Here is a 20,455-nt window from a genome sequence, read left to right as displayed (position 1 = left end):
GAAGCTTATCAGCTCCCACTGGGCAAACACAAGCCCTTATGCAAACACTTAGGTGTGGCATCGATCTGTGCTTTTATTACTGTGATCTTCAAGAAAAGCCCAAACTGTATTTCCAGCAGTGGCGTAGGGAGGGGGCGGGGGGGGCGGATCGCCCCAGGTCTGGGGGATCTGGGGGGCCCCCGCATTGCCAAGGGGGTCCCTCCCCTCCCCGGCAGGGCTCCGGAGCGTCGCGCAGACCTTCCGGCTACAGTCCCAGCTCGGGGCGGGGGAAGCAGCGTCCGACCCTCGCCTGCTCGAGGCTTCTCCTGCTGCTCCACGTGCCGCGGGCAGCAGCAGGAAGCAGAAGGCGGCGGGCAGCAGGAGGAGGAGGAGGCGGCGGCGGCGTTGCGCGCCCAGTGGCCGCATCCCTACGCTCGGCAGCAGTGCCCCGGAGCTCTCCGGCCCCCTCAACTCCCAGGCGCCAACGACTCAGCCGCTCCTGGCCCCGGCCGCGGCGGTGCGCCAGAAAGAGGAACTTCGGGCGTGCGTGAGGCAGGCTGCGGGGGCGGAGGGATGTGGGGAGGGCCGCGCGCCGCTCGGCGTCTTAAGGCAGGGAAGCCCCTCCCCTCCCCCTCCGCCACACACATAGGGGTGCCCACATAAATCTTGCGCCCCAGGCCCCCGAAGCCCTAGCTACGCCCCTGATTTCCAGTGGTTTAAATTTTGCACTGTGAACTGCAGGGATTAATAACTGTGCCCTTTAATTTTTGGTGTCTGTTGTTCAGTGCTCAAATGGTTCAGCTACACATTTTAGTAATTTTACAAGGTATATAGGAGACTGAATTAATGTGGCAGTGGCATCCTTTAAAGTAGGGGGGGGGTCGAGGTTGGTGGGTGAGAAATAAAGGATTTCCCAAGAGATTGGCTTAAGCACTGAGGGAGCCATTTGAAATAACAAAGACCCACTGTGAAGCATCAGTTAAATACAGAGTGGAAATTATCAGTTCTCCTACTTTGTTATCAGGTAGCCTATCGTTTGTGTCTAATGCTCCAGCATAGATTATGAACACGGGAAATTTCCAACATCAGTGTTATTTTATATCATATATCAAAAGTTATATATCATATATCAAAAGAAAGCACCTTTTAATCCAACAAGTGCTAACACCTATATCTGAATAAGGGGAAATGTATCATTTGTGCTATTAATCCTGCAGGGTTTATGCACAACATGAAGTGGGTGTGTAGAGGTGTGTTTCAGTTTCAGATTTAAAAGGCATTGGTCCTCTAGCTGAAGCCAGGGCGGGCTAATGGACAGAAACAGAGATAAATGGTAGCCATTGTAATTAGCAGCTAGGTCAGGGGTGTCAAATATGCAGCCCAGGGACCGAATCAGGCCCCCAGAGGGCTCCTATCAGGCCCCCAGGCAACTGGCTGTCATCTACTTCCTTCTCCCTATCTCTTGCTTCTTTCTGCATAACAGCTTGCTTTGAAAGGCTTGCTCAATCGCACAGAAGCTACAGAGCAAAACCTCTATTTTCTCCGTTGGCTGGGGTTTCTCCCTTGGGGAGGAAGGGGGGAAGGCAGAGCTACTGAGCCAAGCCTCTTTTACTTCCCCTTCCTGGTCCCCTGGGGAAGGAAGGAAGGAGCCAGAACTTCCTTTGCCCAGTTCCCTGGATCCCATGGGAGAGATAAAAAGAAAGCACTTTTAATACCAACAAATGCTAATGTTTTAAGCATGTTTTAAGGGTGTGTGTGTGTATGTATGTATATATATATATAAATCGTGTTTGTCTGTGTCCTTTATAAAGCTTATATCTTTGCTACCTAATTTTAAATAGGTATACACATGGCCTGGCTCGACATGATCCAGCCCAACCTGACATTGCCCGGCCCAACAAGGTCTCATTTATATCAGATCCAGCCCTCATAACAAATGAGTGTGATGCCCCTGAGATTGTCAAACTAGGCCCAGGAACACCTGAATTCCAAGCACCACTCAGCCAATAAGTTCACCAAGTGGACCAGATGTTCTCTTTTCAGCATAATCCACCTCACAGGTTGTGAGGAGGAAACCGTCTATGGCACTTTAAGCCTCATGGAGCAAGGGGACAGGATAAAATGTGACAGATTTCAAGCCCTCCATTCCCTATATCAATAGCAGGCTGATGGGAGTGAATGGCCAGGCATGGAATCAATAGCAAGCAAACAAACGAACAAAAGCTCAGATAAAGAAATGGGAATCTTTAACTAAAGGTGACTCAAACTGAAACATTCTCAGAATTCTGTCGGCTTTGGGAATGTGATACACGGCTAGCAGTTGTGCTTCCTGCTTTAGAAGTCTATTGTTTGCGAGATGTTCTTCTTGAATGTGTGTAATGACACAGATATTTTTTTTTAAATATTTCCCTTTCAATGGACCTAGCTATATCACACCACCCTTGTAATACCCTATCTCTCAAGAAAGTGGGGTCAGACTCGTTTTTCATAATCATATTTTAGAAATGCCATTAGGAAAATAGCCTACTGGCACCTCCCAGGAAGTATCTGAGAAGATTGCATGAGTGAGAAAAGTCAATTTAAATATTATTTGGGCAACACAGAATTGACAATTCTTTGACCATATGCATCTTTTTATAGTCAATTTGGTAACAAATGTAATACACAGAATTGACAAATTGATGACAAGAGGAATTTATAGCGCCACTTAGTTGACATCACATGGCATGAACATGCATCATTTCAAATTATTTTCTTTTAATTAATCAGTTTCTGTACTTTTTTAACTTTAGGAATATAATTAATATTTTCTTTCTCTTTCCTTTCAGGAGAACCATATATTGTTAAATGCAGATCACCTGAAATGGAAACATTTGCTTGCTATTGGAGCAATGGCGATTTTTACAATTTGACTGCCCCAGAAAACATTCAACTGCTATATATAAAAAGGTAAAGACAAGTCAATCATGCACATGAGATTGCTGTCTAAGATTAAATCCATGGAACCAGAAATACATAGATCAGGGGTGTCAAACATGCGGCCTGTGGGCTGCATCTGGCCTGCACAGGGCTCAAATCCATCCCCCAAGCAATTTGCTTCTCCTATTTCCTTTTCCAGGGCTGCTCCTGCAACCAAATAGTAGTTTGTCTTTTCCCCGGCTCCCTCAGTGGCCCTTTGCTTCCTGTTTCCTGCCTCTTGCTTCCTTCCCCCCTCCCTCCCTCTCTTTCTCACACAGACACAAACATGCACACTAGGGTTGCCAAGTCCCCCGTGTCCTCTGGTGGGGGGGGGAATCTATTGTACCATAGAGTTTTCCCTCCCAAATTGCTGGAGCGTCCAGGAAAACCATAGAGAACCTCCACCCAGCCCGGGGCCTTGGCAGCCCTAACGCCCTCACAGAGAGTTTTTGCTTCCCGCTCCAGGGCTGCTCCTCCTCTTTTGGGGTGGAAGGAAGGGGGAGCAAAGACAGACAGAAAACTATCAAAACTTCTTTTTCATTGTCCAGGATCCAACTAGGTGTTTAACAGTATAATCCTAAAGATACTTTCCTGGGAGTAAACCCCACTGAATAGACCATAGTGGAATTCAGAGCAGAATTGATCTCTAAGTGCCCTACATGTAGGAAATGAAAAGGACTTGTGGGGAAAGCATCTCATTAGAAGTCTAATTTCTTTTTTAAAAATGGCATTTAGGAAAGAGAGAGAAAAAGAGTTGGAAACTGGCTGCAAATGTGTGTTTGTGTGAGTGTAGCCATTGGCTACAAAGACAGTGGTGAGAAGGAGTCTTCTCATCCACTTACACGCATCTGTAGACACAGGCTCAGCTGTCCTTTCAAAACTTTCCCACCACCTTCTAGCCAGCCAGACTGCAGGGAGAAATCTCTTCCAACACCTTCCCTCACCCCCAGTGCTGCTTCTCCCTGCTGTTTGGCCAGTTAGAAGCCAGTGGGAAAGTTTTAAAGGAGCCACGGCAGCAGCTTGGTTGTTGGGAGGCATAGTGACTGTGGACCAGTACTGGTCCGTGGCCTGTTAGCAACCGGGCCATGGAGTGAGGCAGAGCAACCCTGCCAACCCTTTCGCTGAAAGAGGCAGAGCAGGCTCGCCGCCCCTTTTGTCTACCTGTCTTTCACCTACGCAGGTCCCAGATGGGTGGAAGGGGCATAGCAGCAGTGACCTTCACTTACCCCTCATTTAAAGACCCCCATGAGGGGCAGGGATGGGGCAGGGGGGGAGCCTGGGGTGGCAAAAAACCCAGCATACCCTCCCCCACCAGACCGTGGAAAAATGGTCTTCCACAGAACTGGTCCCTGGTGCCAAAAAGGTTGGGAACCACTGTCATAGATGATAATTCTCTTGTGGGGTGCCCAAATGGAGCTCTCCCATTGATTTAGGGTACATTCCGTGCATTTCATAAACCATTAGCCTATCATGGCTCAGTCAGCATCTCTGGCCTCCCGTTGGCTGACTCCCCTGCCCCAGCCTACTGCAGGCCCAGGATAGTTGTACAAACTGCCAAAAGCAGTCTTACCTCAAAGACAACCACATTTCCAATGCTTCTCTGTGTCCTCTCTGTCAACTGGTCTCAGAAAGGGCTGCCACTCTGCTGTGGCCTCACAAAGCAACAGACCTCTGCCACCCCATCAACAGCCCACACAGATGACCTCCCAGCACACCCCATCTGTCTTCTGTGACTTTCCACGCCCTCACACAGGGCCCTGATGCTCTACCGTACCCTTCGGAGCGGCTTTGGACCAGCCACCAGCAGTAGCCCTCTGCCCTCAGTTGCCCACAAAGCCAGCCTCCCAGCAGCCACTCGACATAGAGAAGCATCAGAGATGTGTCTGTCTCTGAGGTAAGACTGGCCATTGCTGCCAATCTCCAGGTGAGGGCTGGAGATGACTCAGAATTACAACTTCTCCAGGGGGAGAGGAAAATAATGTAAGCTGCTTTGGTCTACTCTGGAGAATGACTGTACTTTTCCTAAGTATAGGCTGCAGAGAGGGGGGAGGAGATAGAAAGCTGAAGTCAGATCAATTCCCCTACAGAAAACAGCCACATTAGTAGTATACCATAATACCACCAAGCCAAGCAGAATACCCCAGATCGCACCACAAGCTCATACTGATGCTCAATGCTGCAAGGCTGAATATGACAGGAAAAGCTGGCAAAAATGCACTGCAAACAAAAGGAATACTGAGTTTCAGCGTCCGTGTGACTGTTGTTATGCCCCTTCACACCCCATAATTCTTTGTTATCTCCATTCTGGGCCTTTTATAAGGACTTTGAGCTACTACAGACAGGGGGGCACATGGATGACCTCCGGCGGCATCTGGACCGAGGCGGCTCGGCGGTATTGCTGTTGCTAGACCTATCGGTGGTGTTCGATATGGTCGACCATCAGCTGCTGACCCGCCACCTCGCCGACATAGGAATTCGGGGGCTAGATTTACAGTGGCTTTCCTCCTTCCTTGAAGGTCGGGGACAAAGGGTGGCAATTGGGGGAGAGGTGTCCCAGAGGCACCTACTTAATTGTGGGGTGTCTCAAGGGGCAGTTCTCTCCCCGATGCTGTTTAACATATTCATGCGCCCCCTTGCCCAGATTGCCCGAGGGTACGGGCTGGGTTGTCACCAGTATGCTGATGACAACCAGCTCTATCTATTGATGGGCGGCTGGACTGGAGACGTCCCTGAAAACCTGGACCGAGCGTTGCAAGCCGTGGCAGGGTGGATCAAGTCGAGTGGGCTGAAGTTGAATCCAGCGAAGACAGAGGTCCTTTGCATGGGCCGCGGTGGACCAGGGGAGGAGATCTCCCTACCAGCCTTTGACGGTGCGTCGCTGATACCAGTGCGCAGGGTCAAAAGCTTGGGAGTGCTTCTGGAGCCTTCCTTGACAATGGAGGCACAGATAGCTGCCACTGCCAAAGCCGCCTTTTTCCATCTGAGGAGGGCGAAGCTGTTGGCCCCTTTCCTGGAACACGGCGACCTAGCAACAGTGATCCATGCAACGGTCACCTCGAGGTTGGACTACTGTAATGCCCTCTACATAGGGCTACCCCGTACCGAACTTGGAAACTGCAGCTGGTGCAGAATGCAGCAGCCAGGCTGCTAGTGGGACTACCTCGGTGGGAGCACGTGCAGCCTAGGTTGCGGAAGCTGCACTGGCTGCCAATTGTGTTCCAAGTTCGTTACAAGGTGCTGGTTATTACCTTTAAAGCCCTATATGGCCGAGGACCTGTCTACCTTAGGGACCGCCTCTCTCCATATATTCCCCAGAGAGCACTGAGATCTAGCTCCCAAAATCCTCACTGGTGGAACCAATTACCAGCGGAGGTTCGAGTCCTGTGGGACTATAATCAGTTCCGCAGGGCCTGCAAAACCATCCTCTTTCAAATGGCCTTCAAGACTGAATCCTGAAATAACATCCAGCCATCTGATATACATCTGATATGTCTTGCATTATAGCACCTTAATTGTAATGGTTTTAATTAATTAATTAATTAATTAATTAATTAAATGTATTTTAATGTATTTTATTGTATAATGTATTGCTGTAATCATGGCACTTTCCATGTCTGTGAGCCGCCCTGAGCCTGCCTCGGCGGGGAGGGCGGGATATAAATAAAAATTATTATTATTATTAAACACACACTTGCAGGTGGGGAGCCAGCATCTGTTTCAGCTGCTGAGTGAGTGGGAAGACAGTAAGGGTTCAGGTGACTGAATGTCACTTGTGGGAGGTAGCAGCATGCCAAGAGTACAGGGGTAGTTGAGAGGAAGAGGTGGTGGTGGAAAGATACTGAGGGGGGGAGTGAATGCCTTGATGGATGGGAGGAGGGGAAGACAGCAAGAGGGGGCACTCACCCAGAGCCTCTTTCTAGAGCCCATGGTATTTTCCCCCCACAATGGGCCTTATTCCTGGTATAAAAGATATTTGCCATATCCCTTCAACTGTTTAACAACACATTAGAGAATTTACTTTAGGAAAACAGAGTGGAATGTCATGGCTACTTGCATGAGGTAATATAAACATACAATTCAAATTAGCTTATTTGATGGGGGTGGGGTTAAAAGAATATTTTTTTCAACTCCTATGTATTTTTTTTCCTTAGAATGTTCATGATACATGCATTTTTCATTATAATTTTGCTGTCTTCTAGGCCAAATGAATGGAAAGAATGTCCTGATTATGTAACTGCCGGTGAAAACAGCTGTTACTTCAACAGAACGTACACCTCTGTTTGGGTTCCTTATTGTATCAAGCTGATAAGTGGAAATCAAACATATGATGAAAAATGTTTAAATGTTGAAGAAATAGGTATACTTTTATTATGTACTATATATTCTGCTTTTTTAAAAATACTGCTATACACAAAGTTTCTTGATGCATATTAATTTGAAAACTAAATGTAGTTACACATTTGAGCAGATCTGTTTATTCTCCCTACAAACATTCAGATGTCAAAAATTGGAAAGCAACATATGTTTTCTGCCACATTTTATGACATTGTGGCTTCCTCTTCTGCACATCCTAGATTATCCCAGAAACAAGTACTCATAGTTTCCCCAGTTCCTACTCACTCTCTCTCTCTCTCTCACACACACACACACAACCTGTATCATTTTATTGCCAAGTTCCACTCCTCACCACTACACCCTTCTGTCCCTTCACCTTGACCCTGGTTTCAACATGTCCAGAGCTAGCTGCTGGTTTTGGTGGGCCTTGAGCAAAATTCCCTGTGGTGTCTCTCCTGCTAAGGACACTATTATCATACCTTATCCCCTATCTCTCCATCCTCACACACTTATGTTCACACACATTCTGCCTTCATACCAAGTCTGTGGACAATGAGGCAGGGCTAACGGCTGCCAGAAGGCCATTTTTGACTCCTTTTACTAATACATGAGAGATTGCCTCAGGTTACTCTGTGGTGTCACAAGGCCTTCTGGAGAAGTCTCCCAAGTTCCTTGTGGGAGAGATATCCAGAGAGGAAGTTCATACTAGAAAAGATCTTTTCTGTGCTCCTTGGAAAACATTTGTGTTTTAATTCACAGTCATCCCTGACCCACCCATTGGACTCAACTGGAGTGTGCTAAACACAAGCCCAATAGGCATCTATACAGATATTGAAGTCACTTGGAAGCCTCCACCATCAGCAGATGTTCGAAATGGATGGGTCACTCTGCAATATCAGCTGCAGTACAAAGATGTCAATGGGACAAAATGGAATGAGGTATGTATGGGAGGAGAGGAGCCGGAGAACCCCTAAAGCTCCATTCTCATTCAGAGGATATCCTGATTCTTGACCTGAAGATCAGAGTGAAGCCCTAGACCAGGGGTGACCAGACTGTGGCTCAGAAGCTACATGTGACTCTTTCACACATATTGTGCAGCTCTCAAAGCCCCCAGCACTCTGTCAGCAATCTTCGAGAAGGCATTTGTCTCTTTAAATCACGTTGCCAAGCCAGCTGGTAATTTGGAAAATGCATTTTAAGTTAAAGTTGCTTTCTTTCCAACATTCCCTCCCCCGTCTCTTTGTTTCCTTCCTTCCTTCCTTCCTTCCTTCCTTCCTTCCTTCCTTCCTTCCTTCCTGCTCTCAAACAGCTGACATTCATATCTTGTGACTCTCAAACATCAGGCATTTATTCTATGTGGTTCTTATGTTAAACCTGCTCTAGACTACTGAAAGACTGCAGAATGGACCTTCGCTATTGGCATGTACATTTGTCTGTTGGACAGAGGTTTGATTATAAGGTAGACACAGGCTGCAATCCTAAAAGCACTTTCCTGGGAGTAAGTCCTATTGTATAGAATCATAGAGTTGGGAGGGATCTCTAGGGTCATCTAGTCCAACCCCCTGCACAATGCAGGAAACTCATAAACACTTCCCCCTAAATTCACAGGATCTTCATTGCTGTCAGATGGCCATCTAGCCTCTGTTTTAAAACCTCCAAGGAAGGAGAGCCCACCACCATAAAATGGGACTTCTTAGTCAACCTTCTTAATGCTTTGTCCACCAACAGAAACATCTGGTTAGTCTAACAACTGTGGACAGGCACACTTGCTTGAAACATTAATGATCTGGAGTTGGGAGTAAGCAGTGAAGTGGCTAAGTTTGCAGATAACACTAAATTCTTCAGGGTGGTGAGAACCAGAGAGGATTCTGAGGCACTCCGCAGGGATCTGTCAAGGCTGGGCGAGTGGGCATCAATGTGACAAATTAAGTTCAACATGGCCAAGTGCAAAGTAATGCACACTGGGACCAAAAATTCTAACTATAAATACAGGTTGATGGGATGTGAACTGGCAGAGACTGACCAAGAGAGAGTTCTTGGGGTCATGGTAGATAACTCACTGAAAATGTTGAGTCAGTGTACAACTGCAATAAAAAAGGCCAATGCTATGCTGATTATTAGGAAGGGAATTGAAAGCAAATCAGTCAGTGTCATAATGCCCCTGTATAAATCGATGGTGCAGCCTCATTTGGAGTACTATGTACAATTCTGGTCACCACACCTCAAAAATGATATTCTAGCATTGGAAAAAGTGCAAAAAAGGGCAATTAGAATGATTAAAGTGTTGGAACACTTTCCCTATGAAGAAAGGTTAAAACACTTGGGGCTCTTTAGCTTGGAGAAACGTCGACTGCAGGGTGACATGATAGAGGTTTACAAGATTATGCATGGGATGAAGAAAGTAGAGAAAGAAGTACTTTTCTCCCTTTCTCACAATACAAGAACTCGTGGGCACTCTCCCTACAAACATTGTTGTGCAGTTGGGTTAGAATGGATAAAAGGAAGTACTTCTTCACCCAAAGGGTGATTAGCACATGGAAATCACTGCCATGGGGGGGGGGGGGGGGTTGGCAGCTACAAGCATAGATAGCTTCCAGAAGGGATTGGATAAACATATGGAGCAGAGGTCCATCAGTGGCTATTAGCCACAGGGTATTGATAGAACTGTCTGTCTGGGGCAGTGATGCTCTGTATTCTTGGTGCTTGGGGGGCACAGTGGGAGTGTCCTGGCCCCACTGATGGACCTCCTGATGGCACCTGGGGTTTTTTTGCCACTGTGTGACACAGAATGTTGGACTGGAATGGCCATTGGCCTGATCCAACATGGCTTCTCTTATGTTCTTAAACATATAATTCAACTACTAAATATTCTGAACTGCATATTGATTTCTGGTGGTACAACAGCAGAGTAGCACTGGACTAGCTGCAATCCTAGCCTGTAGATAAACAACCATTTCTAACAGTATGCATAAAACATTTGCAAAAAAACCAGTCAAGGGGAAGCAGCTGCTAAAATCTTGGCATTGCTTGTCCACGCTGAATTTGCAGTGAAAACAGTAAAGCGTCAATTCATTGTTTGGTCCCTACAGAAACAATATTGTGTTTTCATTTTAGAAAATTCATTTGCAGTATTGCTATTAACATTTTTTCCAGCTCTTTTAATGATCACCACACCCTCCTTTTATCCCCATTTAAGATTTTACAAGCTGGCTTAATTACAGCTGCTATAATCTCAGTGGGGATTAATGAATTTCAAATATATTGTTCGGATGACCTGAGAACTTTAAAATTATTAATTCCTGATTAGAGATCCTTAGAGATCAAAACAATGTTTCCTTTAATTGCATAGTATTAACTGACAATTATGGCTCATTGTCTTGTATTCATCAAATCAAATTGTGCACTGTGTGATATCAGTGGAACTCCAGTCTGTAATAACAGCCCTTACTGGCATACATAATTCTCTCATAACAAAAGTATCCTGCATTTCACAGTATAAGTCAGCAAAGCCTGAATACTCAGATGGTAGTTTAGATTGTCTTTGCAATAAACTGAAACAATCAGAGTCTTGAGGTCCTAGAAAGTTGGGTTTTTGTAGAAATGTATAGGATGTAGATTCCCTTCATCTCCAGGGGATGAGGAGGGGGAGGAGCCAATAAAAGGAAGAGAGGCTTGGCTCAATAGCTCTGTGATTGTGATTGAGAGAGCCTGACAAAGCAATCTCTTCCTCTCCAAGAGAGGAATCTCAACCAATGGAGAAAATAGAGGCTTTGTTCTGTAGATCCTGTGTGATTGAGCAAGCCTGGCAAAGCAAGCTGTAATGCAGAAAACAGTGAGAGAGAGGGAGGAGAAAGCAAACAACAGTGAGTTGCTCAGGCCTCCAGGGGCTGGATATGGCCTATGGGATGCACATTTGACACCTCTGATTCAGAGGATGGTTATACTGTTTATTTCAACTATGTATGAAATAAATTTTGGTGTGGTGGTTACGTTTGGTGTAGTGGTTAAGTGTATGGACTTTTATCTGGGAGAACCGGGTTTGATTCCCCACTCCTCCACATACATCTACTGATGTGACCTTGGGTCAGCCACAAGTTCTCTTAAGGCTGTTCTGCTCAAGAGGCATTTGTTTATGAGCAGGCAACAGGATGTAGTGATGGTCACCGGCCTAAATGGCTTTTAAAAAGGGATGGACACAAATTCATGTAGGTTTTTTCAGTGGTAGTATACCCCTGCATACCACTAGCCAGGGTCTCCCAGATCCTAGTCCGACACCCTAACTGTTAAACCACGCTGGTTGCCAACACTGAATTTATCATTACAGCTGGAGACACTGGTGTCAACAACAAAGCTTCCTGTGTACGCTTTGAAGACTTGTCGTGATTACGAGATACGAATCCGAGCGAAAGGATCGTCTGACTTGTATGGAGAGTTCAGTGAAATACTTTATGTGTCTTTTGGTGCAATGGGTCTGGTGCCATGCGAGGAAGGTAAGTGAGAAAAAGGTATTGCAAGCTCTGCTGCTGGACACAAGTCTAACTTTACTCATCTTAAAATACTTTTTTCTCCCTATTTGCATCTTAGTTGTGGGCTCAGATTCTCCTAGTAATTAAGAGCGTGACTGTGTGGCTCACTCAGTCCATCTAATGTTTTCAGGGCACAATGCACACTGCTTGTATTCCCCCGCCTCCTCCATTTTACTATATGTCACATGGATTGAGTATGTGTGAATAAATACTCTGAGGATTTCAATCAAACCTTAGCAGAGGCTGGATACTAATAGAGTTTGCAGCATGACAGGTACACCTGAATCAAACATGGTGTTCTCTTTAAAGTGAAGCTGAGCTGTAGTTATTGTCTGAAAGGATTTTTTTTTGTTTTATGGTGAGCTTTCAGATGTCCACATCATGTGTTTTTCAGTGAAGTCCTGGACACAAGAAGGAAAGATGAAAAAGCCCCAAAAGGTTGCTCTTTGAGGGGGGGGGGGGATTGTTTGTTGAGAATCCAGAAAACTTTTGCGTTCCTGGGGTAGCTCAAGGGAGTTTCTCCTGTGTACCTTAGAAAGAGCCATGTTATGGAAGAGAAAATAGACCTGACTTTTTAATCAAAACCTTGACTGGGTGAGGAAAGTAGTCCCAATTCTGTTGCGGCTGGTTCCAGCTGAGTATCCAGTCCTTTATCAGTCTCATAGTAACAGATAGGAAGTGAAGTGTGGCACTAATCTTTTGTGAGGCTTTCTCCTCTTTCAAGTATCCAGTGGTGACAATTTCTCATTCAGGGCTGCCATGCCTTGTCCAGCTTAGTGTAGTGGTTAAGTAAATGGACTCTTATCTGGAAGAACCAAGTTTGATTCCTCACTCCTCCACTTGCACTTGCTGGAATGGCCTTGGGTCAGCCATAGCTTTTGTAGGAGTTGTTCTTGAAAGGACAGCTGCTGTAAGAGCCCCACCTACCTCACAGGGCATCTGTTATGGTGTGAGGGGGGAGGTGAAGGAGATTGTGACCGCTCTGAGACTCTGAGATTCAGAATATAGGGCGGGATATAAATCCAATATCTTCTTCTTCTTCAGCTCCTTGTTGCCTTGAAAGACTAGCAAGGCCCAAAGAAACGATGCAAATAAATAGCAAAGTTCTGTTTGCATAGTAGGTAAAGCAGGTGGCAATCAGAGACAGCTTTTTCAGTGGTTGTACCTCATTTATGGAATGTCTTTCCTCTTCAGGCTCACCTAGATACTACATTGCTTTCTTTTAGAGGCTAGGTCATAACATTTATTGATGTTTTTAACTTTTGTCATCAAAGTACCCCAGCCCAAAACTGTTTTGTTGATTTATTATCTGCAGTATGTGATTATTTTTAAAGGGGGGGGGGGAATTGCCTTAAATTTTGCACAATAATGAAAACATTATGCTATCTTAATATATATTTTTTCAAGGTGTATGATGGCTGGCTATGGGAATGGTGGAGGCCAGATACTTTAAATTGTCCAGTCATCTGTCGATTTTTTGTCAGTTTGGAGCCAGTTTTTTGGAATTTTGACCCTTTGACTAGTTTCCACCCCTGCAAACTAGGCAACCAAAATAATCCAGCATGGTCAAGCAGGAATCTTTCACAGTTAATATAAAGAACTCTCTTGTTGTTTTGTTTTTCAGAATTTCGAGTCCCTTGGTCTTTGGTAATAGCCTTTGGAACCCTTGGTGTGATGGTGATGCTATCAGTTATCCTCTTTTCTAAACAACAGAAGTGAGTTTGCTACCTGGACAGATTGTTTCTCATACTTTTCAGAGTGTGATCTTTCTTCCTACCCCATCAATTAATACATTTTCTACCATTATTCAGTAAAATAAAATTAATCCTGCTGCTGGTGGTAGATGAAAACAAAGGTGGGATGGACAGATCCTGACTTTCCAAGAGACTCAATTCTGTAAGATGATAACAAAAGCTGTGTAATACATAAGTCATGGGAAGTGCTTGAAAACTAGAGTGAAGGCTGTTGCATTGAACCTGACAGTGAAGCCTTTATTAGCCATCATCAATAGGTTTTTAAACCAGAACAAAGAACAAACATACATATCCTGATAGTTAAACATCAACTGTTTTAATTTAAAAAGCATTAAAGGCGGATTGTGATGCCTTTACACCACTTGCAATGTCTAGAAAAGGTATACATTTAAGTTCCATATTAATTATACATTCCATTTTTGTCCAGGTTTCAGTGCAGGCTGTCACTCATTAGAATTATACCTCTCAGTTGCTTAAATATTTACTAGGATTCCCTCAGGATGTTTAAAGACTGGGGATTACTCAGTATTATACATGTCCTGAATGCATACCAAAACTCCAGTGGCTACCCTAGAATATAATAAAGAATGTAATGAATTACAAGTGGTAAAACCATTATTTCATCTGAGGAATCTACTGCCTCCTTCAGAGTCAAATTATCCAGAAGGAAAGAAGTAGAATTCCTGATTGTACCATTTCAGATCAATTTTGTGGCTAAAAGGGGTGTAAAAGAGCAATGCTGTATGAGGATAATGCCTTCAGAAATTAACCCATGGCTTTTTTCGTAGCAGAAACTCCTTTGCATATTAAGTCACACACCCCTGTTGTAGCCAATCCTCCAAGAGCTTACAGGGCTCTTAGTACAGAGCCTACTGGAAGCTCCTGGAGGACTGGCTACATCAGGGGTATGTGGCCTAATATGCAAAGGAAAAAAAAAAACCCTGCTACAAAAAAAACCCTGAATTTGCCCTGCTCCTTTTCTGAATTCCCACCTTTCCTAGGGAAAAATAAATCTTTAACCCTTTTTTATTTCAAGATACAAGGGGAAATGTACAAACAGTTTTGTCCAAATTTCCTAGGAAGGAATGGCATAAGAGGAAAGGGCAAGATGACTAGAGCCATGTCAGTTTACACCTTCCTCACCAAATTCATTCTCAGCTGCTCTGTTTCATGACTTTTTCTTGATAAGAACATAAGAGAAGCCATGTTGGATCAGGCCAATGGCCCATCCAGTCCAACACTCTGTGTCACACAGTGGCCAAAAAACCAGGTGCCATCAGGAGGTCCATCAGTTGAGCCAGGACACTAGAAGCCCTCCTGTTCCCCCCACCCCTCAAGCACCAAGAATACAGAACATCACTGCCCCAGACAGAGAGTTCCAACAATATACTGTGGCTAATAACCACTGATGGACCTCTGCTCTTGTATCTTTCTTGTTAGTTTCTTTCTACTTTGATAACAAGAGCAAATAACAACATCAGTCAAAAAACTGGAGTACTACGCTGGAGTTGCCTATTCTGTTTGTAGTGGGAATGTTCCTCAGGAGTAGGTGGGCCATGAACAAAAAAAGAGATATACTCTTCTTTCATATGTACTAGTCTTCTGTTTTCAGAGAATTTGGGCGGTAACATGGGGGAGCAGTCAAAAATGTAAAGCCCCCTCTTACGATGTGGCATCAGTCGAGTTTGTGATATATAAACATTTAAAATTTTCTGCATAGTCATTCCTGATGTACTATTTCAGAGCTCTTAAATTAAATGTGAATGTTTCTTTTCAAGGTTAAAAATACTGATTCTTCCTCCTGTTCCAGTTCCCAAAATTAAAGGGATTGATCCAGACCTCTTAAAGGTAATTTGAAGATGTTATACTTTGGCAGTGATCATTATTACAATAGCATGTGACATAAACATTCAAAAATGATGCGCTAGCTAACAACTAAGAACCTCCTCCTTGGTTTCACTGTTATGTGTTTGTATATTTTTATTGAATTGTTTTATTTTCTGTATTATTTTAAATGCTATTTTAATGTTCAGGTGTTTTCATGTTCTCCCACTTGGGGATCTCATTTGGGTGGAAAGGCAGCGCAAAAATGTTTTAAATAAATTAGGGTTATTCACTTATTTCTACAATAGGTTTGTGGAATCAAATCTTCCATTGGCCTTATATGCAGTGTTACCGCTAAGCTGAGTTAGTGTGAGCAAGTTCACAGTTTTTTAGCCTCTGGCACACACATTTTTGTCACAGAGCAATCTAATTTATGCAGTAGCTCACAACTTTAATGCCAGTAGCTCACAAAATAGAATTTTTGCTCCCAAGACTCCACAGCTTAGAGAGAACATTTCTTATATGTATAAACCACCTATAATTGAATAACCATTTTGACTGGAGCAGGCAGAAAAAGGTACTTTGATGGTGCACTGTTTGCTTGAACACAGAACAGATTGGATCTTCCATGGATTAGTCTTAAAAAGATTTTGGACCAGAGTATCTGAAGCGCCACCACCTCTCTTCTGAATGTAGCCATCCTCAGAGGTATTCAACAGATGCCTCACTTGCCTAAGCAATTGGCAAGGACAAAGGACTGGATTTTTTTTTCAGTTGTTGTGCCCCTTACTCCCCATCTTCCAGCCTATGAATATTTGGCAATGAGTAAACTTAACAGTTTTGGATGTCGCTACTGCATGCTGTGTTTACGGAATGTTTTTACTAAGTTGCTATATTTTGATTCTTTATTTTCTAAAGCAGTTGTTGAATTTTACTTGCTTTTAGTAAATTTTATTATGATTTTTTTTGTGATTTTTTTCAAGTTCAACACCTTGAGTGAGTCCCCCCCCCCCCCTCGCATATTTCTTCCCATTGCATATTTGAAAGGGGAGGATATAAATGCTTTGGGTTGGATCCTATAGAAGTTTTCACTGATGGACAGGAGGGCACAATGTTTATCCATTACCCCCTCCCAAAGCAAATTTCCAGTTCTCTCTCATGCTGTTCCTTGAGGGTCCTTGTTCCCCCTTTTGGGGGATACATGCCTTTATGGGAGCATTTTGAGCTGCAGAAAGAGTGTGGAGGCAGGGCAGCCCCTTTGCCATTGATACAGGTCCCTCTATTAGTGGAGATTTTTGGATGGGATCCCACCTCTTAAGTAAATATAAAAAAAATAAAAATAAACAATTGTTCCTTTCATAACAGTTTTTAAAATTTTGTTTTGTAGAAAGGAAAACTTGATGAAGTCAATTCCATCCTAGCCTGTCATGGTACTTACATACCACCACTGTATGGAAATGACTCTTGGGTTGAATTCATTGAGCTGGATATAGACGATGCTGAAGAGAGAACTGGAGGGTCTGATACTGACAGGCTTCTTGGCGACGACCACCTGAAGTCTCATAGTTGTCTTGGAGTGCGGGACGATGATTCTGGGCGGGCCAGCTGCTGTGAACCAGATATCCCAGAGACCGATTTCAGTGCAAGTGATACATGCGATGGTACCTCGGACATTGGTCAGTCCAAAAAGGCAAATGAAAAAGAAGAGGATCTCTTGTGCCTTGATCAAAAAGACAATGAGAAACCAATGTCAGGTCTGGACAACTCGAATACCCAGCTGCCAACTGATAATTCACCAGAAAACCAGCAACCAAAAACCCATGTTTATAACAGCTCTGAGGTAACCAGCCCTCCTGTCCAAACCCAGCTAAGCAACCAGAGTTCAGTCGCAAACATTGACTTTTACACTCAAGTCAGTGACATTACGCCAGGAGGAAGTGTTGTACTTTCTCCAGGGCAAAAAATTAAGATGGGGAAACCCCTGAGTGAGGTTCAGAAAGAACCCACTGCGCAGTGCCAGCCAAATTTTGCCATGGACAGTGCCTATTTCTGTGAGTTGGATGTGAAAAAATGTGTCACTGTGACGCCTCAAGAAGAGGCTGAGCCAGCAGCTCCAGAGCAGAGCTTTCCCGAGGGTGCTTACTTCGCCGCAGAGAGCCTTAGCACTAATGCTGTGAACACCACCGCAGCAGCAGCAGCAGCAGCAGCAGAAGAAGCTGAAAGTTCTGACATGCCTGTGGCGGACTACACCTCCATTCATGTGGTACAATCTCCGCAAGGCTTCATGCTCAATGCTACAGCTCTCTCTGTGCCAGACAAAGAATTCTTCTTATCATGTGGTTATGTGAGCACAGACCAACTGAACAAAATCCTGCCATAGCTGTCATGGGGAAAATGGTGTGACACCCCCCCCCCCTCCCAAATGCCTCCATGAGACTCCGATGCACATGTGGAGCTCTTCGGAAAATGAGGCTCCCTGATTCATTCCATTGCCATGGAATACTTTCCATAATTGCAAAGCATTTCTTAGCACTGAAATGAATAGCCATATTTATGGGGAGCTCCACATGCGTGTCAGAGCCCCCGCATGCACACTGGAGCCTTTGAATTGGGACATATATATAGATCTCCATATATTTAAATGGCATAGAGTTGGCTTGGGCTTGTGTGCTTAAACCAAAACAAACGTGTTCAGTATTTTCAAAGGGAAAGGGAGGACGCGGCCCCTTCCTCTTTATTTTAAGATATTGAATCAGTCACAGTATTGCTGCCGTATTTTGTAAATATCGTCTTTTGAAGTGTTGCAGAGGCTGGTTTCAGTAGCAGTGACTGTCTTTTGTTATTGTCGGTGTTGGTTTGGGGTCATTCTCAAACTGGATGACTTTGTTACGTACCATAAATTGTCTCTGTTCAAAAAGCTAATAGGTGGTTTTTGAAGTTTGAACGTTTGATGTGAAATTGCATCAAATGGCAAGATGTTTATACTGGGAACTGAAGAAAAATATGTAGGAAAGCAAAAGTAGTTTGGATAAATACATTTATTTTGATTTATATAAATATACCTATTTTAATACTTTAGACAAGCAGGGATGGATATTTTATATGCACACTGCACACTCTGGTTTAATTATAATGATCCGTCTCTAGAATGTACGTGCTTGCAGTCATTGCTGCAATCACAAGAAGAATATAAGGGAAAGAAATAATTTTTACAAAATGTTTTTATACCTCCACAAAAATCTACAGAGCATTCTCAGTGTAAAGTTGCTATAATACTTTATTGGACCTATTTGATTCTTAAAATGCTATCCATACTTCTATCCTTCATAGCAAAATGCAGTATGTACAAAACAAAGACTTTCTGTTGGCCTGACACCTTTGGTACACAGCTTGTCTAGCCGCAAGAACTAAAATGGATTTGGACATCTTCAGAACCACAACCACACGTTTATGGGGAGTTTTGAAGCACACAAGAAGCAGCACGGCAACAACTGACCTTCCCATCAGATTCTGTCTCCAAAAACTACTCAGAGTTTAGTCTAGTCAGGACTCCAGAATGTGTTTAAAGCTCACGCTCTGAATCAAATGAAGTTATGGAAATCAGCATAATATTGTTAACAATACACATTTCTTTTTTCCTCTCTTTTTTGCATATTCTGCATATGTAGCAATGCTTTTAAGTAGTGTGGCTTAAGCCTTATTTATACTGATCTGTTTTCTCAAGGTACGCCTTAATAGTCTTCAATCTCAAATTTTGTTTACATAGGTAAGGGTTAAATAATGTAAACAACATGCATTAAATTGAACCCAAAGGTCTGTTTCTGGCAAGCATGCCGTGCTTTGTTTCTTCAGCGATCATCTAGGCAAATGCTAGGGCCAGGGCCTGACTTGTAATCAGCTGCATCCCTTAGGGTTGCCAGCCTCCAGGTGCTGGCTGGAGATAGAAATCCGTTCACCAAGAGAAAACGACCACTTTGAAAGGTGGACTCTGTGGTAGTATATGCCACTGATGTCTCTCCCCTCCCCAAACCTCACCATCCACAGGCACCACCGCCCCAAGTCTCCTGATATTTCCAACCCAGAACTGCCAGCCCTACTCTAGATTTGCAGTATCTTCCTTTCAGAATCCCTGAGGTCAGACTTGAGCTGCAAGGTCAGAGCCTACTGCTTCAAACTTTTGAGGTTCCCTACTTCAAGCTGTAGAGCACACTCATGTGCAATGTATGCCAAAAAGGTGCATAGAACAGCAATATAACTCCCCTTGATCACGGGGCTGGAAATAGTTCATCTAGAACAGGGGTGGCCAAACTGCAGCTCGGGAGCCACATGTGGTTCTTTCACACATATTCTGTGACTCTTGAAGCCCCCACCACCCCCTTGGCCAGCTTGGAGAAGGCATTTGTCTCTTTAAATCACTTATACAAGCCAGCTGGCAGCTTGGAGAATGCATTTGAAGTTGCTTTCTTTCCACCCCTCCCTCCCTCCCCCATCTATTTGCCTGCTTCCTTTCCTTTCCTTTCCTTTCCTTTCCTTTCCTTTCCTTTCCTTTCCTTTCCTTTCCTTTCCTTTCCTTTCCTCCCTCCCGGCTCTCAAACATATGATATTCATTCTATGTGGCTCTTGTTAAGCAAGTTTGGCCACCCCTGATCTAGAGTCATGAACATGGGTAAGATCCTGCCAAGCAATCATTGAAGAGAGGTTTTACTGAATGCATTTCTGTTTGCACAGGACTTTGCACAAGAGCAACCATATGATCAATCACTGATCCCCCCCCCTTCCAATCAATGATGCTGTGTATAAAAATCAAAATGTCTATTTGAGGCACCTCCAAATAGACTGATTTGGAGGTGGGTTATGATTTGATCCAGGAAGGTCATTATCAGGAGGTGGCTTGCTGCAATATGCTATGCCTTGTGCATGTCAAAATGCAATACAGGGTGCATTCATATTGACTTAGTGCAGGGTTCCCCAGCCTTTTAAATTATGGTGCAGCATTGCAGGCTCAGCAGTAGAAGCCTGCCACAAAAGAGTTGCCACAGGAAGCAGAGCCGGCCACAAAATGGCTGCCACTGCTTACCT

General features: G+C 44.2%; 1 protein-coding gene and 1 long non-coding RNA gene across 2 annotated transcripts in view; both read left to right on the top strand.

Annotated features, from left to right (window-relative positions):
* GHR (growth hormone receptor) overlaps nucleotides 1–19,192 on the top strand; it is a 208,888-nt gene extending 189,696 nt beyond the window's left edge. The window contains exons 3-9 of the mRNA XM_060236040.1: nucleotides 2,808–2,928; nucleotides 7,137–7,294; nucleotides 8,032–8,210; nucleotides 11,597–11,762; nucleotides 13,423–13,513; nucleotides 15,331–15,400; nucleotides 16,764–19,192. Of these exons, the coding sequence (XP_060092023.1) occupies nucleotides 2,808–2,928; nucleotides 7,137–7,294; nucleotides 8,032–8,210; nucleotides 11,597–11,762; nucleotides 13,423–13,513; nucleotides 15,331–15,400; nucleotides 16,764–17,756 (1,778 nt within the window). The 3' untranslated portion in view covers nucleotides 17,757–19,192. The remainder of the gene's footprint in view (nucleotides 1–2,807; nucleotides 2,929–7,136; nucleotides 7,295–8,031; nucleotides 8,211–11,596; nucleotides 11,763–13,422; nucleotides 13,514–15,330; nucleotides 15,401–16,763) is intronic.
* Nucleotides 1–20,455, top strand: part of LOC132569709 (uncharacterized) — a 405,436-nt gene that overhangs the window by 382,446 nt on the left and 2,535 nt on the right. The gene's annotated exons all lie outside the window — the stretch shown is intronic.

This window comes from Heteronotia binoei, chromosome 4 (assembly GCF_032191835.1).
Source record: "Heteronotia binoei isolate CCM8104 ecotype False Entrance Well chromosome 4, APGP_CSIRO_Hbin_v1, whole genome shotgun sequence".
Lineage (NCBI taxonomy): Eukaryota > Metazoa > Chordata > Lepidosauria > Squamata > Gekkonidae > Heteronotia > Heteronotia binoei.
This window is presented reverse-complemented; position numbering and strand designations above follow the sequence as displayed.